General features: G+C 33.0%; 1 protein-coding gene across 2 annotated transcripts; it reads right to left on the bottom strand.

The window, feature by feature from the left end:
- Positions 1 to 131: 131 nt before the first annotated feature.
- Positions 132 to 17,810, bottom strand: LOC146537347 (uncharacterized). Of its 2 annotated transcripts, none has more exons than XM_085188068.1 (16): positions 17,694 to 17,810; positions 9,403 to 9,526; positions 8,563 to 8,628; positions 8,047 to 8,233; positions 7,489 to 7,660; positions 6,579 to 6,703; positions 6,327 to 6,463; positions 4,910 to 4,999; positions 4,632 to 4,793; positions 4,050 to 4,143; positions 3,530 to 3,689; positions 3,047 to 3,258; positions 2,686 to 2,801; positions 2,185 to 2,304; positions 1,820 to 1,880; positions 132 to 1,003 (listed from the first exon to the last, which is right to left on the bottom strand). In XM_085188068.1, the coding sequence occupies exons 2-16, from the start codon at positions 9,427 to 9,429 to the stop codon at positions 972 to 974; spliced, it is 1,761 nt and encodes a 586-aa protein (XP_085044194.1). In that variant the 5' UTR covers positions 9,430 to 9,526; positions 17,694 to 17,810; the 3' UTR covers positions 132 to 971. The 2 variants fall into 2 exon arrangements, with proteins under 2 accessions (XP_085044194.1, XP_085044193.1); XM_085188067.1 differs by lacking the exon at positions 17,694 to 17,810 and adding an exon at positions 11,577 to 11,767.
- Positions 17,811 to 20,207: the final 2,397 nt, after the last annotated feature.

Genomic DNA, 20,207 nt, shown 5'->3' with positions numbered 1-20,207 from the left:
TAACTTAGCACTGCTAAGACACTGAAATGTTTCAATTTTGCGGATTCAGTTTTTTATCGGAATTTAACGCCGCCTTTTGTTTAATGTGGTTTTAGTTAGATTTTAAATAAGAAGAGAAAGAAAACAATATATTTATATTCATTTTTTTATTATTATTCGTAAAAAACTTATAATAAATAGTACCTAATTATCTAATCAAACGTAGTCACTGTTTCTTAATCTATATATATAAAATCGAAAGGTCACTCACTCATCACGAAATCTCAGAAACTACATGTGCTAGGAATCTCAAATTTTGCATAGGAGTTACTTATATGACGTAGGTGCTCGCTAAGACGGGAATTTACAATATTCGACTTCTAAGGGGTTGTTTTTGGGGTCGAAAGTTTGTATGAAATTTCGTTACTACAAATGCTAGGAGTCTCAAATTTTGCATAGACGTCACTAGGATGTAGCCATGGAGACAGAAATTAATAATGCTCAACTGGTACTCTCGGAGCGCCATAATAGAAAGAACAGAACAGAACAGAAATTAATAATAACATAGTTCACGCGGGTGAAACCGCGAGCGGGCCGCTAGTCTAATATAATTACAAAATCACAAAATTATTTAAGTAGAAAAAAGACGCTTTCTTATAATGTAGGAATAGCAGGGTAGGCAGAGGGAACCTGGAAACGTAGTGTAAAGTCACTCCATTCCACACACTGCATTTTGAGACATTACTTATGAGTAAAGTAGTGGAACTCAACGCACTTTGTCGTTCTGTCGCCAGAGGGAAGAATCGAAAACAAATTAATAATAATATAAGTTGTAAATTGTTTTTCTTTTAATATTATTCATATTAATTGCACCAATTTTTATCACTGATTTATATCGAAAATAGTTTAAAAATATGTATAATGATAACAAGTGTCTTTAGAACTCAGAGGCTTAATTATATCTTAATAATTTTCATTGTCTTCTTTCACCTTTATCCAAATGAGCCTTCAGGCATGAGAATACCTGAAATGAAAATAAAATATCAAATAAGTGGGTATACCAAATAGATTTTTGATTAATCGGAAACTTTTAGGATACGTGAAAAAACTAGAGGAAGAAAGAAGGATAGGTTTTAAGTTTTTGTCACTTTTCATTCGTTTGCAATTTCACATTATGTCTTATTTTGTAATAAATGTAATTAATTAATAATAATTAATTAATTGTAATTGTTAGTTAAGTTTATTGTAAATAATGATATTAAGTTATAGGTGTTGTTTTTTAAGTTAAGTTATAGGTGTTGTTCTGTGTGTGTTTTTTTCTTAGTATTTATTTTTATCTGTACATATGTGTAATGTAATGTTTGTTTGTTTTAGGTTATTGTTCCAGTTCATCCTTTACCATATATATATCAGTTCACATTTCCTCTCAAAATTTACTGAACAATATCATTCGTGTGTTTTCTACTATACGTGACACTGGCAGATTATTTTGCGCTTGACATCGCAAAATCAGGCCATTAAAGAAAAAAAAAATGTAATTAATATAATAATATCCGAATGAGAATCAAACAATCCGGTACTCGCCATCCAAAATTGTTGTTTATAAAACTTTCCATTCTCCTATTTTCCACCTGTTTTACCAGAGTAAGTAAGCGAAAACCATTCATTCCCCCGAGTTGGAATTGAACCTACAATCATCACTTTTTACAACAACATACAGTCCCACTGCACTACGATAGCTTGAAAATGAAGACGGATCAATCATTCAGAGGTAAAGGAAAAATTACTACAGGATTTGAACCAGTGAGTAAAGTAAAAGAAATGAAAGAATCAACATCACCTGCCATACACGCGTTCATGAAGCAAATGCCACATCCAGCGAAGAACGCTCTCACCGCCATCTGGAAAATAAATTATTTACCTATAATAGAGTATGAGGCCGGTATGGCGCAGCGGCGTAAGGGTGTACCTGCAGCACCATGGTTGTGGGTTCGATCCTTACTAGAGGAAGTGAAATATTTATTATATATATTCGCCACGACGGCCTCGACGAAAAAAACAATATCCTAAATTGGAGCAGAAAGCGGAGAATGAAGTACGTTATTTATTACTAGATTCTTCTTACATTTCACGCTATATGCGTATATATACAATATGCTTGCTTACAAACTGATCTTTTATATAATTTGATATGGAAAAACTTACACTAGATAAAGTTTCCCTCTGATTTGGAGCCATAGAGGATATGGCGCCTATGAGTATACCAGCTGAGGACGGGTTGGTGAAGCCACAGAGTGAATATGTGGCGATTAACTCTGCTCTAGGCTGAAATACAGAATTATAGAAAGGTATTAAAGAAAACCAAAAAGAAGTTCTGTTTATTTTTATAGAAAACATAATTATATTTTGATCTGTTATTAAGTTGTTTCAATCATGTAAAGGCTTGTAAAGCAGAGAATTTTTTGTTGGTTAAAAATTTATTTTGTTACTCCGTGCCCACGTACTTCTTCACTTTTCTCTATTTTGTTACTTTAGTTGAGAAGATAAAATCAAAAAGACGCCACATCTAGTAAGTTTTAGTGCAGCGTTAAGTTCCTTCACTGAATACACAATTTCGTCATAGACGGAGGAGTTTTGACACTATGTTCTCTCTGCCTATCCTGTTATATGCGAGATAAAGAGAGACGTTAATAAAAATATAATTACCGATAGAAGGCCAGCTCTTTTCATTTCTCCCATACGTTGGTATGCCACAAATTCGTTAACCACAGTCTTAAGTCCAATCAACGAGGCAACCTGCTCGCACTCCTCCCAAGGAACACCTATGAGATATTTTAATTACTTTAGGATAGCAGAAATATTTAAATTAGTGGTATATCTAAATTAGTGGTATATCAATACCTATAAAAAAATAATACAGCATTTTTTAAGTGTAGCTGCTACAGACAACAGTTAAACGGAGAGAATCTAGTGCTAAAATACTCTATTCTTTCAGTCTTTTATTTAATTTTGTGTTATCATTAGCAGAAGATTGATACGAAAAAGAAGAAAACAAAAAAATACTCACCCATACACCAAGCGAGAGGTATAAATATTTTTCCAAATATCCACTCCAAGTTTATATCTGGATTGCCAAGTAATCCTCCGCAGTAACTCAGGAAACCGTTTACAAAAGCTACGAAGGATACGAAAGCAACGAGATTTGCTATAATGTTGAGTATCAGGGATATGCCGTTGGTAGCTCCTCTGGTAGCTGCCGATAGAGCTGATTGATCTTGTCTGAAAAAAAATTAAGGTATTTTTTTTGAGAAATTGAAAGTATGAACGGATGAAAGTTGGGATTGGGGTGAATAAAAATATATAAAATATACGCAGTTTTTCTAAAATTTGTAGAACTTTTTTAACATTAACCTTTCCACGTGGACAAAAAAAAAAGTGTGCGTCTTAAAATTACAAAATCCATATAAGCAGTTTCATAGCTACCACCACCCATTACACAACACCAATAAAATAATCAAAAAGTTGATCCTTCGAGCCAGTGCCCACTCACTTCTCAACATTCTGTATATTGTCCACAGTAGTGAGTGATCTCTTCGTTTCTGGCAGCAATAGCTTCGCATAGCAAACGGCTGCCGGAGCCGACATCATACTCGCTGTTACGAGATGAATGGGTTCCGCACCAAAACCGATGTAGGCGGATAGTATTGTACCTGTCAGAAGTTAAAATATTATTAAATGATTAATTAATTTAAAATGCTTTTAGTGGGTAGCACTGTGCGTTCATCACTTTTCAACCAATTTCAAGATATTGCCAAATCCATAATTTGTATTGCCGAGCAGGAGAAAGACGACAGATTCTACTCCTCTATGAGCCTTAGTCTTAAAATTACAATTAATACTAAATGGTGGAAATCATCGTATTAAATATGAAATTTCACAATGTAATTGGACCATCTGACACACAGATCCAGGGGCTATTTCATTTTAATATTAATTTGAACAATCTATAGTTTATCTATTATTCTGCTTAAATTAACTAATCAAAAGGTGAGAATAATACAAATGCTTACCGGAAACTGTAGCAAAACCGGATGCCATAACCAAATGGAGCTCAGATGGCGTTAGGATTGATAAGTACGGCTTTATCAACAGGATTGATTCTGTCTAAAGAAAATTATTAGTATAGAATTAAATAGGAAATCAGGCAAAGAAGGCAAACTAACACAGTTCCTGCGTCCCCGCACCAGCTAAATGTTCTCAGAAATAGGTCCCGCAGTGAACGTGTTTAGTTTGGCAAGGGCTATAAAGTTCACGTAAATTAAATTAGCCATAGATTATTAAATAAGACGATGTCATTTTATAACTGACTTCAGAAAATCAGTTTGATATATAGATATAGTCGTCGTAATAGTTTCAGAGATATGGGGAAATTAAGAAAACATAGATAGATAATAGAACTTAAAAAATTCAAGTTGGTTTATTTTTTCAAATTATAGGTACTTACTATAAAGTTAAAAATAAAGTTTCTAAAAAAATATTTAAATCCCAAGACTAGTTTTTGAAGACGAAAATTAATAAAGCACATTAAAAATATCTGGACTGAAAGTTGGATGTCTAAATACCCGAAGGCGAAGTATGTCTAAGGAACTTACCATTCCAAGGAAAACGTTCCCCACAGCTATCACACTCTCACACACCGTAGTTGCGGCGGCATTCTGCAGTAGACGCCCCAATTTGAGGCAGAACCATTGAAGAGCACCCCAGAAGAACAACACTTCCACCAACATGCTGAAGAAGAATATTACTGGGAGGGTCTGAAAATGACAAATTCTTTAAGTTACTGTTACAAGACTAATATATCAAGAAATTACAAAGGTGCATTATTATTAGCAGTATCCTGCTGAAGAATTACTAAATAAAAGTTACTTACACTGAATGCAAACACTTGTTCAGTTCTCACTAAAAGTTCCCCAAACACAAAAGCGGCGCCGTCAATACCATACGAGAGGAACGTTGCCACCTGAAATATTTAAAATATCTGTTAAAAAATCTTATACGTGGAAATATCTTAACTACTTTGATATAACATATAGTTCCAGTCAAACACACACACCAAAACACTTTTATCGCGTAAAAGTGACCCAGCTGTATGACTCTCCATTAAAGAGATTTATCATCAGAACAGGTACACCAAGTGCAAGTAATAAAGAATGAGGTCAGTGTCGAGTCAAAACTCGACTGCTTAAAAGATACCTCTGAAGAATTCCACTATTCAGGTCCCGGCTCCAACATTAGACCAGCTCGAGAATACCATTACTAATTTGACGATAAAATTGTTACAAATGCCTCAAATTCAATTTCTTAGATTTTATTATGTAACTTTTATATATAGTGACACTAGTGGGCCCGGACGCGGCTACGCCCGCGAAAATATAAGCCTAAATCATTAAAATAAGTTAAAAAATAATAATAAATGGAGATTTATTATTAGAAAAAATATCTGAGTAACCGAAATAAACAAACAAAAGAAGTAAAAGTAACTAAAGGAAATTCTTAATAATAGAAAAATAACCTAAAGTTTGCCGTGCGCGCGTACTCAACATTTTTCTATATTAAATAATTATAAATTTTTGCGAACAATATTAAATAAAATCCCAAATGATTAAAATTACGATATTTTAAGTGTATAACATCGGTATATATAACCGAACTCAGATAAATTAATTATAAGCAGCAAATAATTACATAAAAAATAATAGTAATTCGAAAATATATAAAAATTTACAAAATAATCAAAGTCATCTGCCCAACTATAATTTCCATCTAAATGAAATGCTAAAAGTGACTACTATATTTATTTTCATAAGGACGAATATCAAATTATAGAAATCATCTATTTTTTGTTAATGTATACAAATCTTTATCAGCGCGCGCCATGTATGCATTAAGCAAACTCACTTTGGGTGACGTTTTCTTAAAACAACAAACTTTGCAAGCCGTTGCTTAGCAACGCGTAGCGACGATTGTTATTAACATGGCGGAATAAATTGCATGTCAAATTAATTATTTTAATATATTGGTATATATCGAAAATATTAGAAATATGAGAAAAAAAATCCTATGTTCATCCCGAGACCCTCAAGTATCTCTATAAGAGTATTTTATCACAATTAATTTAGCGGTTTAGGACAGACAGACAGACAGACAGAGTTACTTTCAAATTTATAATATAGGTATGGATAGTAGATGCAATAAAAGCGTGTTCTAAAAAAAATTACTACAATAATTAAAAAAACAAAATTGTTATAAAATAACTAAAAACAAAAGGAAACCACAAATATACTTACTTTACCCGAGAAACACTGCAACGCAGCCCTGCCAGGGTCCCATCTGATCAGGACTACACCAAACAGGAATTGTATCAGCAACCCCATGGTAACGCTGCGCCAGTTTATGCGGCCAGGGTGGAGGGAGAAGATGAAACCTGAAATAAATAAATATATCGGCGTTTCGTACATTGCTTGTAAGTTATGGCTCACTCCCCACATTTCACCGAACTCTGGCCTCCATACTTTACTGACTTTATTTATTTTGCTCACCAAGTATTAGAAGTAGAGACAACCCGATAAGAGAAATGAGTCTTTCCGGAGATCCTCGTGTGTCCCAATACAGGAAGAAGCCGATAGCTACTAATATTGCAATGGATAAACTCCAACGGAATAATCTGAAAATAAAAATTAAGCACAATAATTAGGACATGTTTAAATTTAAATTTTTTATAAATATTTCTAAGTAAGATTATTTCAAATTGGGTTGTACTCGGGTCACTGAGACTGTCTTAAGATATGCTACCTCCAAGTACTCTGCAAGTGCAAGTTTCACACACCTCCGTAGACGGTAGCTGATGACATTGTAGAAATTACAGAAATTAACTGGACCACGACAAAAAATAGAAATGAACGGAAGAAGATGAAGAAGGAAGGGGGAGACGTCCACCCAAACCGCGGTTCGCATCCAAGAACTTGAGTTAGCTTTCCATACTAATCACTAGGATAAAATAAAATATTAGGTACATAGATACTAATATTATAGAAGTCAGACTTTCTGAGCATAGAGCATACGTTTACAACAACTACTGAACTAATTTAAATGAAACTTTACATTTATATTGTTTATACAGAATAACCCATAGACTACAATTCATTTAAAGATTATGTATACCTACTTCGGCAAATATATTAATAACATTTAGCGAGTGAAACTGCAGGTGGGTCGCTAGTATTGACATAAGACTAACGTCAATTGAAATGTAAACATATAGTTGTAATAACAAATACCCTAATTATTACATGGAGTTAATTTGTGAACGGAATGAACGGATGTCTCTCGGAACTGTTATAGTATAGTTAGATTAGCAGACACCCAGACTGAGAAGAGACGGCGTTTAGTTACGTCCACCTAGGACGGAATTTTACTAATCAATAAAAAAACAAGAAAAATAATACTTACATAAATTGCCAAAGTTTAAAACATATTTTTTCAAATTTTGTCCAAATAGTTCTTTCAAACCATTTTCCTATTAACTTTTTCACCACAAGGAAGTAAATTATAAAGAAGTATATAATACTCAAAACTGCTATTAAACTACCAAATCCATAGCACAGTTCTAACGACTTATCACCTGAAAAAGAAAAACATATTAGTAGGACGCTATATGCTTGTAAACGAGGGGGTTTTGGGTTCGATCATTAAGACACCATACAGCGCTGAGTTACGCCATTCTTGCTAATTCCTTAGCCTTAGCCTTAGCTTTACGGTGTTCAGTTCGCGAAAGCGGAAGGTGGAGAACGGTTGGTCTTAAACAATTGGTTATTGAACCTACTAACCTTGCCTAACCTTGAAAAATATTCAATACTTGTAGAGACTACCTTAGATGCGTAGTAAAAATGAACGCCGCGGAGAGACGAGAGAGGTAGAATAAAATATGTCATGTATCAAACACAACTATTAGCTATATCTGTTTGATGCGGGCGAAGCCGCGTGTAAAAATAACATTAAAGAACTCACTGTAAGTCCACCAGTAATAAAAACAGGCAAAGAAGAACCCTATCACAACACCGTTTAGGGCAAATACGGTTATAGTTTTCATTGCAGATCCATTTTTCTTGATGAACTCCTCTGTCGAACTCCCTACCCTCGAGAGAGTCACTTCTAACCAACCGCTGGGAACGTAGTCTAAGTTTTCATGGAAACTCTGAAAATTTACACGTTGTTTATTATATATACGAGTATATCTATATTTTTTTCTTGTGTATATATATATTTTTTTATATTAACGCAATACAATGAAATAGCAGGCAAAATGAAGCTACGTAGTGTTAATACACTCCATTTTCCTCCAAAAGCAGCACGCGAAGCGCGGCATACAGTTGCGGAACTTCCGATCCTTAATATCTTGGACGAAAATTGGGTGGAATGGGTTTGTGGGATAATTCACAAGGTTCCATTTTCCTACCCGAGGATAGAGAAGGAGGGTAGTTAAAACTAAAATAGTAGTAGATTGACAATTTAATTTATACTTACAATATTCCCATTCTGTTCCTTCTTATGGATATCGTTCATTTCTACAGCATTGTTTGTTTCCTGTGCCTGCGTATATAAATAAAATATTTTTTAGAAAACGTATATAATATTTACGTAGCATTACTCGAACTCACGGAAACTGGGAAACCGTATAAAAGAAAGAAAGAAAGAAAGAAAAACAATCTTTGGGACTTTAATCGCTAAGAGGCGGATCTCGACGCCCCATTTTTTAACCGATTTCTGTAAGAAAAGGAGGTTATCAATGTACTGTATGACTGTATTTTTTTTTTAATTATGCTGAGGAAATAATTATATTTATTAAAGAACAATGTCGGACTCATTTATGGATTATTAATTATCTCTTGTTAAATTCTTCAATTTAAAAGTTTTTGACACATTTTTTTATACAATAGAAGATATTTCTATCTCTTTCACACACTCATATACTCATATACATTAATTACTCATTAAACAATACTCTTCAAAAGATCTTTATTGTCGTTTTTATTACAAAACGTGTGATAATGGATTTAAAGTAAGAAAAATAAGTAATTTTCTTAGTGTTTTAATGTCTTCCGTACGTGCTGAGAAATAGTAGTAAAATTTAAAAACGTTGTAACAATTTAAAATGTCGTGCCGCAGCAGCATAGGGTATGACTGTAAGCCCGACGATTGTGGGGTTCGATTCCCAATCGGGGGAATGATTCGCTTTCATTGCTTCGCTCTGGTAACAGACAAAGAGCGGCGTTAAGTGCCGCCACTCAACACGTAACGTTTCGTAAATTAGGCGATACGTGCCTGCCGCGCGGGTAGCATGAAATTGTAAAAAAATGTACTTACCGAATTTCTCTTGCGTACTTCCTCCATTTTGATTTAAAAATATAAAATTTTAAATAATATTTTTTTTTTCACAGTCTTCCTAAGGCGTACATAGCTTATTTCTTATTTAATTCCCATGATTGAGCTGAAACCAAAAATGTGGCTGTTAAATAATCGATACAGAGTTTATTTAAGCCTTAATCTATAATAATATAGCTGGAGAACTGTTGTTTATTTGAACGTGCTAATTCGTCACGTCAGGAACTACTGGCTCGTAATGGAAAAATAGTTTTGAATTGGATAGTCCATTTATAGAGCTAAAAAACTATAAACTACATTATTTCTATTACTTTGAGGTCTGGAGAATGGACGAAGGAAAAGAAGAAAGTGGGGAACGGAAGTGTTTTAACAGAAAACATGGTGTCTCAACACTAGGTTCCCAGGTTCTCTCTGCCTAACCTACTAAAAAAAAAATTACAAAGTAGTGTGTTGTCACCATGTCTTAGGGAAATCTTATTTATCTCCATTTGATGGCACAAGCAAAGCCACGGGTAAAAACTAGTATTATATATAGTTTTAAATTTTTTCCTTCTCACATTATGGTAAAATTTAGATCTCAATTTTCCACGACGGCAAAAGTCATAAAATCATAAATAAATGAAATTGCGGGTGACAACTAGTGTTAAATAAATTAGATGGGCAACCTTCTTAGCAAGGTTTGTATGACCTTTTGCCTAAAGAAATATGTTGGACTGAGGTCAACTAAAGTTAAGTAACAATTACATATTGATTGTCCAGTTGAAACAGAATAAACAAAATGTTTCAATATAGAAAAAAAAATTAAAAATTAGGGTCAAGTATCCTGCTGCCTTAGCTCGCAAATTTCGATTCGCTTCGCTCGCTGTATAATAATTAAAAAAAAAAAAACAAAGCATTTCTTTCTATAATATAAACAAAAGCGACAGCGACAGAAGAAGAGAAGTCCATCCGTATAATATAATAAACATAAACAGAAATCATAAATAGCAAAAATCATCATTCCGTTGCCACTGAGACACTTCCGTTGCCCACTTTCCGCCGAATACTGGAGGCATTGCGCGTTGTGTGGCGGAACTGAACGCCGCGCTATGTCTCGTTACCAGAGCGAAGAAATCAAAATAATTGTACGACTATAATACATATCCCATCAAATACATTAATGTGAAATGAGAGCCAAGTTCAATGTTAAATAGTGCGTCGTTTTGGACGCGGCGCGTGTCTTGATACAGCCTTCTTAGCAGGCATCGAACCCACACCCATCGCGTTCATAATCAATATAGAACTACAGATCTCTCTCTCTCTCTCTCTCATATATATATATATATATATAATTAGTTATTGTATGAAATAATGAGCTCCAATATAACATGACTAGATGCCCGCTACACATATAAATTACAAATTATCACATTCCCGCGTCCATTATCTTGACATAAAGATATAAAGAAATTTGAAATATGTATTTAATCCATTATTAAAGTATTATCGATAAAATTATAAAATTCTAATAAATATTTATTGAAAGACTGATAGGCCGTCTTGGCGTAGCGGTACAGACTTTCTGACTGTAAGCACTACGTTGTGAGTTCGATTTCACTTGGATTTCAATTTCGTCTTGAACATTGGGCAATTGGGTGAATGACAGGGAGCACAGTGTTTTTACACTAGGTAGTCAGGGGTCTACCATACCTGGTGTCTATTATATTATTAAAAACGATAAACTAAAATTTGATTAATAATAATCGTCACTAATCAAAACTCGTATAAACTCGTCATAAAGCGTTTTATTATCTTTTTTTTATTTGGTTTTTATGCCTGCAACAACTATGTAGTTTTTTTGTAGCACAAAGCAGAGTATATAGAGGGAACCTAAGCTTAGACACTAAGTTCCCAAAAAATACATTTCTTAGTCGTACTTTCTGCAGAATTCTTGTATTGCTTAAGATGGCGTTTTTGTAAGATAAAGTGCTGTGTTGAGGTCCTCTGCGCAACGTACCTACAATATCTCGTATTCAGGTCGAAAACCTTAAAACAGGCAACTTAATTGCCTGACATATAATTAAAAACTTGACAAGTAAAAATGACATAATTAAAACCATTCTTTAACAAACCTTAAAATAATATATTAAATTAAAGAAAAATAATTATTCACTTACAAAACCTAAGCACTGGACATTGAGTGATTTTTCACTAAATACTCACTAAGATTATAGTCACTAACACTAAATATTTTTTTATTTTTACTATTATTTTATTTCTAAGTACCTACAAATACAATTGTTTTAATTCATTTTTCTTATTTCCCACAAGTGTTGACTCTCGCAGGTAGCACAGTAATGTGATAAGGAATCGTAAAACAAAGCTAGCATCGGGTCGAGGCTATTAAAACACGTCACGGTTTAGTAGAAGTAAATAATTAAATAACGATTCCAAATGCAACGGCTATAGGTTCGATTTTAATGAGATTTTTAATTAATTTAACTCAAGCGCCTATTGACAGCGTCTGACTGCAAGGATTAACGTTATGAGAGGTTTAGTTTTTTTTTGGTTGTGTTTTTTATATCGCCGCTCTGGTAGACACCGCGGCGTTAAGTTCCGCCTGTGCGTGGAGAACGGTTTGTCTTAACACTAGGTTCCCTCTGCCTATTTATGATTGTATTGCTTTTTATCCAAATCAGCGACACAGTAAATTTTTCAACTCTTATAATTACAGGTGTTATGCGAATTACAACCCTTGATATGTTAGCATATTGTTTTTTTCATTACGTGTTAAACGGCGTGTTAACGTTACACGCTTCCGCCTTAATGGCAAAAGGTTGTCAGGTTCCTTCTGCCTACCCTGCAATGTACGGGAAACAGCGTGAAACTAAAAAAAAATAGGATTAAACCCACAAGCATTAGGAGAATAGTCACATACTGCACCACTTCACCATGACAGTGTTGCTGTATCTTATAACCAAAAAACTCTTCCATTAATGACTTCTTGCAAATTCCACTATTAACTAGTAAATGACTATTACTTTAATTGTAATGAGTAATTATATTATTTATTTAATTGCAATGATTTAGTGACGAGGCCAGTCGTGGCGCAGCGGCTCAAGTGTGTGACTATAAACGCGAATGGTTGCGGGTTCGATCCCCACTACAGGAAATTAAATATTTATTTAAATTGATATTTTCCTTTCTTCGTTCTGGTGTCGAGGCAAACGCGGCGTTGAGTTCCGCCACTGAACACACCGTGACGTAATTCTTTTTCGTAATGATTTGTTTACTCATTTTATTGATACTGTTAAAGTACACTTACTGTATAGTACACTTACTATATATCTTTTAGAGCGAAGAAATGAAGATATTAATAAATAATACATAATTTTCCGGAATAGAGTGTCGAGACACTGTTTTTCGCGTTTCACTTGTACTAGAGACTATCAAAGTATTATCCAAGGAAGAGAAATTGCGGACGACTACTAGTGTAAAACAAATTTGACGATAAAATGAAGAATGTGGGTAATAAAAGTTTACATTATCTATTTAGGTACTTATCAAATATAACATTGAATATAGAATTATAGATAGCGAACACACATGTATACCTACCTACTGAAAATTATGCAAATGATAGCTAAGATAGCAAAATTTCGTAGCGATGTTGTTTGACTGATGCGATGTTTGTAGGTTCAATTTCAACTTGTGGGAAAAAAAATCAACTTGCACACACCAGGGTGCCTACTCTAGAGGGAATCTAGTGTTAGACATTCTGTTTCTCAGTTTTCGCCGAAGTTTTCTTTTTTGCCTTGGTATCACAGAGGAGAAACGAAAATAATAATAAATAATAACCCATTCTCTCAAGTGGAGATCGAACCTGTAGGACTTGTTCTTACAACCGTCGCCTTGCAGTCACACCCTTGTGCCCCTGGGCCACGATGGCCTCTCTATTCTCTAATGCTTTAAATTCTATAAACATTGAATTGTACGCTTACGTCTTTTAGTCCGCAAAAAGCGGTTTGCCGAGAGAACTAAATGGCAGAACATTTAGTTTTTCGCTGGGGGAAGTTTAGAAGGTGGATTTCAAATTAGGGGAAGCATACAATTCATCCCCCTAGGTGTGAAAAGAACCCACAACTATCACGCATATGTTTACTATTTTAGTGTTTTATCTTTTGATAAAATAAATATCGCAACGTGCCCCCGCTGCCTCGTGTGGAAGTATTAAAAGTTTACAATTTTTATCATTAATACAGCGATTAGTGTAAGAAATCATTTGATAATTATTGATAAGATATCAACGTCATTTCAAAATACTTATATTATTATTATTATAAAGAAAAATTTTTTTGTAAATATGTTCGTTTGTTTGTAATAGATGAAGTAGAAAACTGTTTAGTAAAATATTTTATATAGAACACTGCAGAAATTTAAAGTACTTAACGTAGTGTTAAGACACTCCGTTCCTTATTAGCTAATTTTGTATGAAAATATTTGAATAAGTGTTTGTTTATAAATGAAATTTCAGGCGATTTCTCTAATTTTAAGCAAATTTAAAGCAACTTCAGCATTCTGTGGAGAATATATGAAGAAAATTCTGTGCAATTGTGCCATTTCTTTCCTTCTTTATTACATACTTAGTAGATATTTTTATTTTTTTATTATATATTTCTTTTTTAATTAAAAGCAGACAAAATCGGGTATACAGGTGTTAGTGTATTATAAATAATATTATCTTAATATTTACACTTAAGGTCATAATAAATTTTATTAATATTATTTATCTTATTTTGAATGAAGAAATTTTTAATTGAGCGTTTAATATTGATTAATTGAAATATTTTTATTTCAGATTCATTGCAAATAAATGAAACAAATTGTAAAATTATTTTATTTATTTAGCTCAGATAGGACAAAACGCGGCGTTATGTTACGTTGCTTAACACGAAATATCTTTTTGATACGAAGAAAACAAAAGCACATTTTAGTAGGTTACTTTGAAACTAGTAACGACTCAGCTTTATGCCATTAATAGGTTCAGAGATTATCATCCCGCATATAACAGGATAGGAAGAGGGGGCATAGTGTTAAGACACTCCGTTCTCAGCTTTCCCCAAAAATAGAGACATTATGTGAACTACGGATACCATTAAACAAAAATGGAAGAAAAACCGCGGCTAGAAGAGCTAGGAAAGTAGAATAGAAGTACTAGGAATATAGAAGCAACCAGTAGGTAGTTTTTATTTATACTGATTTTTATTTTTCATTGTAGTTGTATTTATAACCATTTCCTCGAGTTAATATGCCTATAATAAAAGGTAATTCTGTAAGTACCTACATACAAATTATCGCAATCCCGCGCCACTATCTCGTCATAAAGATATAAAGAAATGTTAAATATTTCTTTAATCCATCCATTTATAATTTTAGTGTTATTCATATCTGACTGCAATAACAACTACCTACTACAAATTACTGACTTTTATAGTTTGTAATTTGTGACTGTCGACGCGGTTTTGGGTTCAATTATCACTCGAGTATATGAAATATTTATATATTCATTTTTTTGCTCTGGTGGACAAAGCGCGGTGTTGAGATGTGCCACTCAACACGCAATGCCTCCAGAATTCAGCGGGAAATATGTAGCGGAGTATCTTAACACTAGGATTCCTCTGCCTACCCTGCTAAAAGCAAAAGAAATAAGAAAATATAATAGAAAAATAATTAATCATTGCACCGAATGTAAATCGATCGGACATAATTCTACTTCGCTATTTTATATTGTGGGCTGTGCCCACAATATAAAATGTTATATGGAATCCCACATTAAAATTCATAAAGCAATGGAATTTACCTCAATAATAATATGTACTTATATGAAGAAACGTGGTCTATTGACTGGAAAGACCTTGAAAATTAACCGTATAATGTTTCTTAGTTAGTTATAACATTTGTGTAAACTTTGATCTAATAAAGTATTAATCACAAACATGGGAAATTATCGATCATAAGTTTTTTGGGAACGTGGTAGTGGGTTCGGTCCCAAGTCATCATGAGCGTTTCTAAGGATATTTTCCGGTGTTTTTCACTTTGTATAGATGTTTTGTTAAGTTTAATAAATATGGTATAGTGGGGTAGGCACGGCCCATCCGGAACTTAATAAATTTCCTCCCATTCCCTCATACATCTAAAATGATTTGCAATTAGTTCTGCGATTTAAAATTATATCTGTGTTATTAGCCTCTTAGCATTAGATTATCTCTACATACCCCACCAATTTCGTGGAGGGTAGAAAGTAAACAATTTTATAAACATCTAACGTCATTTAGTTAGTTTCAATTAGATATTTTTTTCTGTACATTAGCAGCCAGTCTCTACATACCCTTTTTGCCTCGTCCGGTGTAATTAACCCTCACATACATGCCGTCCTCATGCTGTTTAAGAGTCTTCCAGTATAATCGATATTATACCTACCTATTCTTTAAGGGCAACGGAGGTCTCCCCTTGTCTGTCTTACCACTCACTTTCACTTTATTTTATTTTTTCCTTCTTTCGACATCAACGTGCCTAAACCACCAATAAGATATTTCAGCTTCACTCTGTATAACAGGAATAAGCATAGGGAACCGGGTAACCTTACTAGGTTTGATCATCCATTGTCCGCATCGAAAATCGAACCTACAACCCTTGCGTTTACGTTTGCACGCTTGTGACTTTTGAATACACCACGTATATGACTGTTTAGAATGCCAGCTAAAAGTAGAATCGTACCTTCCATTTCATTCTCGAGCAGGCCAATTCTCGCCAAGCTTCGAGCAATTACAGTCGTTCTTCATTATATAGGTAGGTATAATAGTGCACTCACGACAAAAAAAAAGGTAGATTTTCCTTCCTTATAAATTTTCACGAAATGAAATTCTATAAATTACGTATTAGGGGAATTGTGCTTAAGATGACATACTTTTTGTTTGAAGACAAATATTTCAAATAAATAAAGTCATCTGAGAACAGCATATTGCGTATACTATTATATATTTCATAATCAACCAAATTATTGTAGTTTCAGAACAATCATCTTTCAAACATCATAAAAACAAACAAAAATCGCACTTAGGTCGACCAGTGTAAGACGACATATCTACAGGGTAAAATGACATACTTAGTATGTGGCATAAAAACGCCATCATTATTTGTCGAGCATAGTTCACAAATAAATAGTTTCTTCATTGCTGGGGGGCTTTTAAACAGTATTAAGGCCAGATTCATACATGTTGCAAATTTTATGAGGTTGGATTCCGTTATCAGTCACTTCCTTTTCCAAAAGGGGAATAAGCTTCGTCACTTGCGGCTATTGAATGCCCTTACTCTAGCAGCCTTATCCATGTCTTTCTGTGACCAATATATATTCGTTTGTAATTGCCAGGCATTTTGTAGGTAAAGCAAAAAAAATACATCGATTCTATTTATAAAGGTAAGATAGTATGCCATCTTATACTCACGTTTTGTATGTCATCTTACCCAATAGATATATGAATTTAATTTTAATCGTTGTGACAAAAGGTTATAGGTTAGGATGCGCTTTTAGCGTTAGATGTGTCATATAATAATCCTATTTTACATTTATAATTAGTTCAAATAGAAAATCTTTATCTTACATGTCTTTTCATCATCTAGCAAAAGCGAAAGAAAAATTTGTTGCAATTGAAAATAACGAAAACATGAATTACTTGCCCATCTGCATTCACTTTCAGCCATACTGAATTTAAGCACTAGCTGCATCTACAGACACTCTCTAAAACGTCACAAGATCGCACTTAGCGCTAATAGTTTCATCAATATTGGTAGTGTGTCATCTTATCATAGTATGCCATCTTGAGCACAATTCCCCTACTTAATTTTTTTTATAGATACTTAATATGTTATCGTCTGTCTGTCTGGTTGTTCTTCGCTTGAAGAAATCTATACTAAATAGGTATATACATTGGGGTAACAAATTCCATTCAAAATATATTTCGAGAACACTAGATGTATTCCATCTACCCTGTTTTGCGGGAAAAAATAATATGTGCCTGATACACCGTGAGACTAAAAAATAACCTAACTTTAATGAATTAAATTTGATTTAAATAAAAACACAATTGTAAGTGTAAAAGTAAGCTTTTTTGTTAAATACCTTTAATAATTTAAACACCCTGAGTGGGAATCGAACACGCAACCTTTGCGGGAACCGTCACACACTTTATCTGGCGTCATTATAATAGAAAAAAATATAAATATATTTCACTTACCCATACATTGCTTTCACCGATTATTAATGTTTTGTTACAATTATCATAATAAAAAACCACGTTTTGTCCGTCACGTGTTTACACTACGACAGAACGCGAGTGACTGTTTGCAATTTGATAAAATAAATACTCAATGATACTATCATATACCTTACTGGAGTTTGGGTTGATTATTATATGTTACTGCACATGATGGTTGTAGGTTCGATTACGACGCAAAAGATATTTTTAGCTTCCCGCTGTATCCCGCATGTAGCAGGGTAGGCGGAGGCAACGTTAGTGTTAAGACAAACCGTTACTGGCCCAATTTACGACATATCATATGTTGAGTGGCGGACGTCAACACCGCGCCTTGTCTTGTTACCAGAAACGAAGAAATTAAAAGAATTCCTTCTACAGAATGGCAATCGGACTCTCGGAGAATCGGAGAGTGGAGACACGGAGGTCGCTGTCGGTTCGCTTTGTCTAATTTATGATGTTGAAAATGTATTATTTTTACAAGCTTTTATTATTTTATTATATTTACTTACTTTCACCAGTTCACCTGTCCCGTTGTCTATAATTAAATATTGTCTGTTAAATTTGATCCCCTTCCCGGTTTCTGATTGAGCTGAAATCTTGCATACATGCATAAATCAGATAACAAAGCGATATTATTAACAGAGCTGATCTGATGATGGAGTTGGAAGGTGGCCATAGGAATTCCGTAATTAAACGACACTACACCATCGAGTTTGCGCTCGTTTGATTTTTCACTTTTAGGATTTTTTTCTATAATTGTATTGCAAGTTCTCCATAGGAAGTACCCTACAAATAGTAAATTTTACACAAAATGCAACAAAAACTACGCTCTACTACGAACAATAAATGCTCGTATCTTTCGATTGCACCTAGAAGCTTGGATTTTTCTGTGCTTCAAGGCACCGTGGCCCTGAATATTTGACACAATTTCAACTTGGTAACTGTATGTGTTCTCGAGATAAATAATCTTGATAGACGGGTAATAACGTCATCTTAAAAGGGTTCCGTTTCTTAATTTTGAAGTAAGGAACCCTAAAAAAGGAGAATAGTTCAATAAATAAAACAATCAACTAACATTATTTATTTCTGTAACTAATATAATAAATAAACTAAAAAATGTAACGCTCACAGCACACAGTATAGATTTTATTTAATAAAATGAAAAAGAACTCACTTTCCAAAAAATGAGAAAATTATAATAATGCAACAACATATGTCTGGAACATCAAAAATGAATTTTAATTCAAATATTATATATTTTTCTTATAGCAACACAAATGCGTTAACAGCCATTATTAAAAAAACAAATTTACTTTTTTTATTTGTACAGAACTTTTATCATTTGTTATTGTATTTAAAAATAATAATAATATAAGTATACAAACAAATAAATTTGTTCGTGGCAAGCGGTTTTTCAGTGATATTACAATAATAATAATAAAAAAATAAATAACAAGATATGCGAAATATTGCTTAAAGTTCAACTTTAATAAACATTTTAATTTAATCTAAATTATGGTTTTTAATAATATTTGCTTTCAATATTTTGAATTCGATAAAAAACACTCTACATAGTTTAAACAGACAGAATAATAAGAGAAGAAAAGTTAACTGCCAAATTCAAAGTATCGAAAGCAGAGCTAATAAGACAATAATAATATTTTAAATTTTGCTAAATACTCAACAATTTTAAATATAATTTTCCGCCTTTCTTATTTAAAGCACAGATAATATTTAATAGTAATATATATCTTTTTTTTAAATTCGACTATATAAAGGCTCGATAGCGTAGGTCCTATAGGTTTCGGTATTTCAATTGAATTAATAAACACATACACAAGTATGTATTGTTTCATGATATAGCATAGATTAAAAATAAGAAAAGTTCTCTTTCTCTTTTATATACTCTATGTTATCAACCCTAAAGATCATTTTTTTAAACATAAATAATTTTAATTACATATATATTTTTTAATTTGACACACTTTTTGACGACAATTTGAATGGAAACATCAATTTTCTAACCACTAAATACACAAAAAAAAACAAATAATACTTCTTACTCACGGTGTTGCTTATATTATTAGGAATAATAACATTAGGTCTTAGACCAAAATGTAGGTCCACTACATCGATTACATCAAACGTCAAATATTGTATTTTTAAATATATATGTATCTTAACTATGTTGCCCAAGCACCTATGGAATGGTAACATTTATCTTCATATAAATAAATAAATAAATTTTATTTATATTTTAAAAGTAGCAACACCACTATATATTTATGTATAGTTATATGGTAACATTTGTAAATTATGCAGACTAAAATTACAATACATTGATTCATAACTAACATTTTAACGCCATTTGTCATATTTTCGGGCCTAAATCTTAATAATGGAAGATTATAAAAAGTATACAGTGTGTTTTTATAAACAAAATCAACTATTAAATAAACTACTTCCAAATTATCTTTTTTGTAAATAATTAAT

Source organism: Heliconius melpomene, chromosome 7 (genome assembly GCF_056956725.1).
Source record: "Heliconius melpomene rosina isolate 202511_hmr_F chromosome 7, ASM5695672v1, whole genome shotgun sequence".
NCBI classification, from domain to species: domain Eukaryota; kingdom Metazoa; phylum Arthropoda; class Insecta; order Lepidoptera; family Nymphalidae; genus Heliconius; species Heliconius melpomene.
The sequence above is the reverse complement of the archived record's forward strand: the minus strand, read 5'-3'. Positions and strand labels throughout refer to the sequence as shown.